Here is a 2583-nt window from a genome sequence, read left to right on the forward strand (position 1 = left end):
ATGGACTTATACCAACCTGCAATTGGTTAGAACATCTGCCAGGAGGCTCTGGAGGGATTTTGATCTCATCTGGAGACATGTTCCGCACTCTCTCTGAAAAGGAAGCTAGAGAGAGCAAACTGGGCATGAGTTCTGGCAGTACTGAAGGGAGTTTCAGTTGTGCAAGCCATGAAACTTGTTTTATGTCCTTGCTAGCACTATATCACTGGGAATGGTGGCTGAAGGTAACGGAATGCTGACAGCTGGTACTCTGGTGCTTTCAAAGTGCTGAGCAAAAGGGAACTAACTAAAGACTGGAGCATTAGAAGAGGTATATGATTGCTTGTTTCATTGATACCTACCTTACACCGTGGCTCTGGCACACCCATGCCTAAAGGTTTATTTTCAGGCGTCTCATCACTCCCAAATGGAAATGTGAAAAGCTAAGCTACTTCCCACTCCAGCTGCAAGTGTTGGTAAGATCCTCAAAAGCAAAGAACCTTCAGAGGAGCAAAGGCTGGGTCATGGCACATACCCCTAAATCCCTCCACTACTACAGGTCATCCATCCATCCATCCATTCTAGTCATGCTCTGAACAGCACAGGTAACCTGGAGTCTCTGACAAAGCTTATGTCAGGACACTCTTGGGGAGAGAACCAGACTGTGCATGTGGAGGATCACAGGATCAATTCAATCCAGCCTGGCTCTTTGCCATTTTTGGGGGAGGTAATCACTTTGGGTCCTGTTTAGTTCAAGAGGTATCTAGATGAACCAAAATGGTTCAAGAAGGGAACAACCATCCCCAAGGCCATCAGGAGTTAACCACAAGAAATTACATCTCATCCTTAAGTTAACATTTCCTTAACAGGCACTTTGATCCTCGCTCACAGACACAGACTATTACTAGAAAGAACAACCCGTTCTGCAGGGCTGGGAACAGATCAGTACAGATTGCCAGATATCTATAGCTGTTTGTGTTGGGATATACGATCAAATTATTGCCCTGTAAAGATTAGTTTACAGAGTTACCAGCAAAAGAAACTGCCACGTTTCCCTCTATTGCTTACTACTTCCCCCCTATTATGGGAAACCCAGGCAGTGTCCTAGCCAAGCCTTAGAGCAGAGATTTGTGCCACATTTAAACAGCTGGGATTCTTTTCAACATCATTTGTACAGGGAACATATCCCAGAGCTGTAGGCTGTAGTGGATAAGAGACCTGACAGTAGCACAGAAGTCATATCAACCAAGCCATTGATATTTGCAGCTCCTCAGTAAAAGCTCCAGCACTCTGAGTTCAGCTCCTTTGACTAAAGGCCAGAAGGGCTCAAAGGACAGGCACTGATGTTTGAACTCAGTGTGCTCTCCTGCCCTCCAGCACAGAGCCTTGGAGAGCTGAGGCTACAGATAAGCAACACTACACATGTTCAGTGCTACTCCAGTTTCCATGTCTTTTGTAAAACCGTGAAGCACTAAGGACAATATCCTTTGGAGGTGCAGAGCTGGCAGGCAACCACCCATTCTATTTGATCAAGATGTTGCTGAGGGTTAAATTCTTCAGCAGTTGTTAGCAATGAACAAAAAGTGTCCTTTGGCATTTCCCAAGCTGGTGCCTCTAGGGAAGAAGGAAAGCTTGCCAGACCCCAACAGAAAGGCAAACGGAGCTCCCTGACAACAAGGCAGACATTTGTTATAGGTTACAGCTGCTGGTGGGATGAGGAAGCTTCTAGTTTAATTAGAGCTTCAGGAACCCAGAAAGACAGCAGCAAAGAGACAGAAGTGTGCATAATAGATAGCACACTAGGCTTGCCGGGAAAGGTGAAAGCTGATTAATGGCTTAAGAGATTCACAGCATCAGCAGAAACATTAAAAAAGAAAAACAGCCACTAAATCCAGACTTCATAAGGCAAAGAAAGGACTTAAAAAATAAAAATATCAAGCCTAGCTCCAGACTAGACATCCCATAGGCTCCCTGACTTTGCAGATGTCCAAAAGAGCCACAGAGAAAAAGCATTTATGGGAAGGGGAACTGTGGGCTCAAACTCAGGAGATCTGGCAAGAGGTCTGTCTAGCTAGCAAAAAAAGTCAAAATCATGAGTATGTTCATTAATCCATTCAAATCTCCCTTGAAACAGAAATAATACTGGAGGCAGATCGAGCGCTCCCAGTGAGACAACATATTTTGATGCATGACTTTCTAGGTTTTGGTGCTCAATTTCCTCTTTCGATTGATGTGAAAACAAGCATTTATCAACATTATATTGAGGAGGGAAGGCATCTCTTGGTGGCTTACAAGGAACTGGAACCAAAGCATCTTTGTCTCCTGCAATCCCTCCATGGCGTATGTGAAGACTGAGTCAGCAGTGAGGGACATGCACCTCACAAACTGAGCACAAATATTCACCATTACTCAGTTCTTTCAACACATTGCAGACAGATGACTGAGATGCCACACCAGTAGGAAGAAAAGGATGAGTTTAAGGATGAGTTTAACCCCTTTGGGCTTATTTACAGCAAGGAATCATCCATGCCCTCCAGCAGCCCTCAGACTTCTTCCCCAAACTGATAGTAGATTGGCCATTTCTGCAGCATCTTCCCACCAGCT

The 2583-nt window shown here is 44.8% G+C and overlaps 1 protein-coding gene across 1 annotated transcript in view; it reads right to left on the reverse strand.

Moving 5' to 3' along the window:
* The window catches only part of SAP30BP (SAP30 binding protein), a gene marked incomplete at its 5' end in the record, with an annotated part of 28452 nt that overhangs the window by 5989 nt on the left and 19880 nt on the right, over positions 1-2583 (reverse strand). The window contains one exon of the mRNA XM_009073506.1: positions 17-105. Coding sequence (XP_009071754.1) covers positions 17-105 — 89 coding nt within the window. The remainder of the gene's footprint in view (positions 1-16; positions 106-2583) is intronic.

The sequence above is a fragment of the Acanthisitta chloris genome, unplaced genomic scaffold, assembly GCF_000695815.1.
Source record: "Acanthisitta chloris isolate BGI_N310 unplaced genomic scaffold, ASM69581v1 scaffold13064, whole genome shotgun sequence".
Lineage (NCBI taxonomy): Eukaryota > Metazoa > Chordata > Aves > Passeriformes > Acanthisittidae > Acanthisitta > Acanthisitta chloris.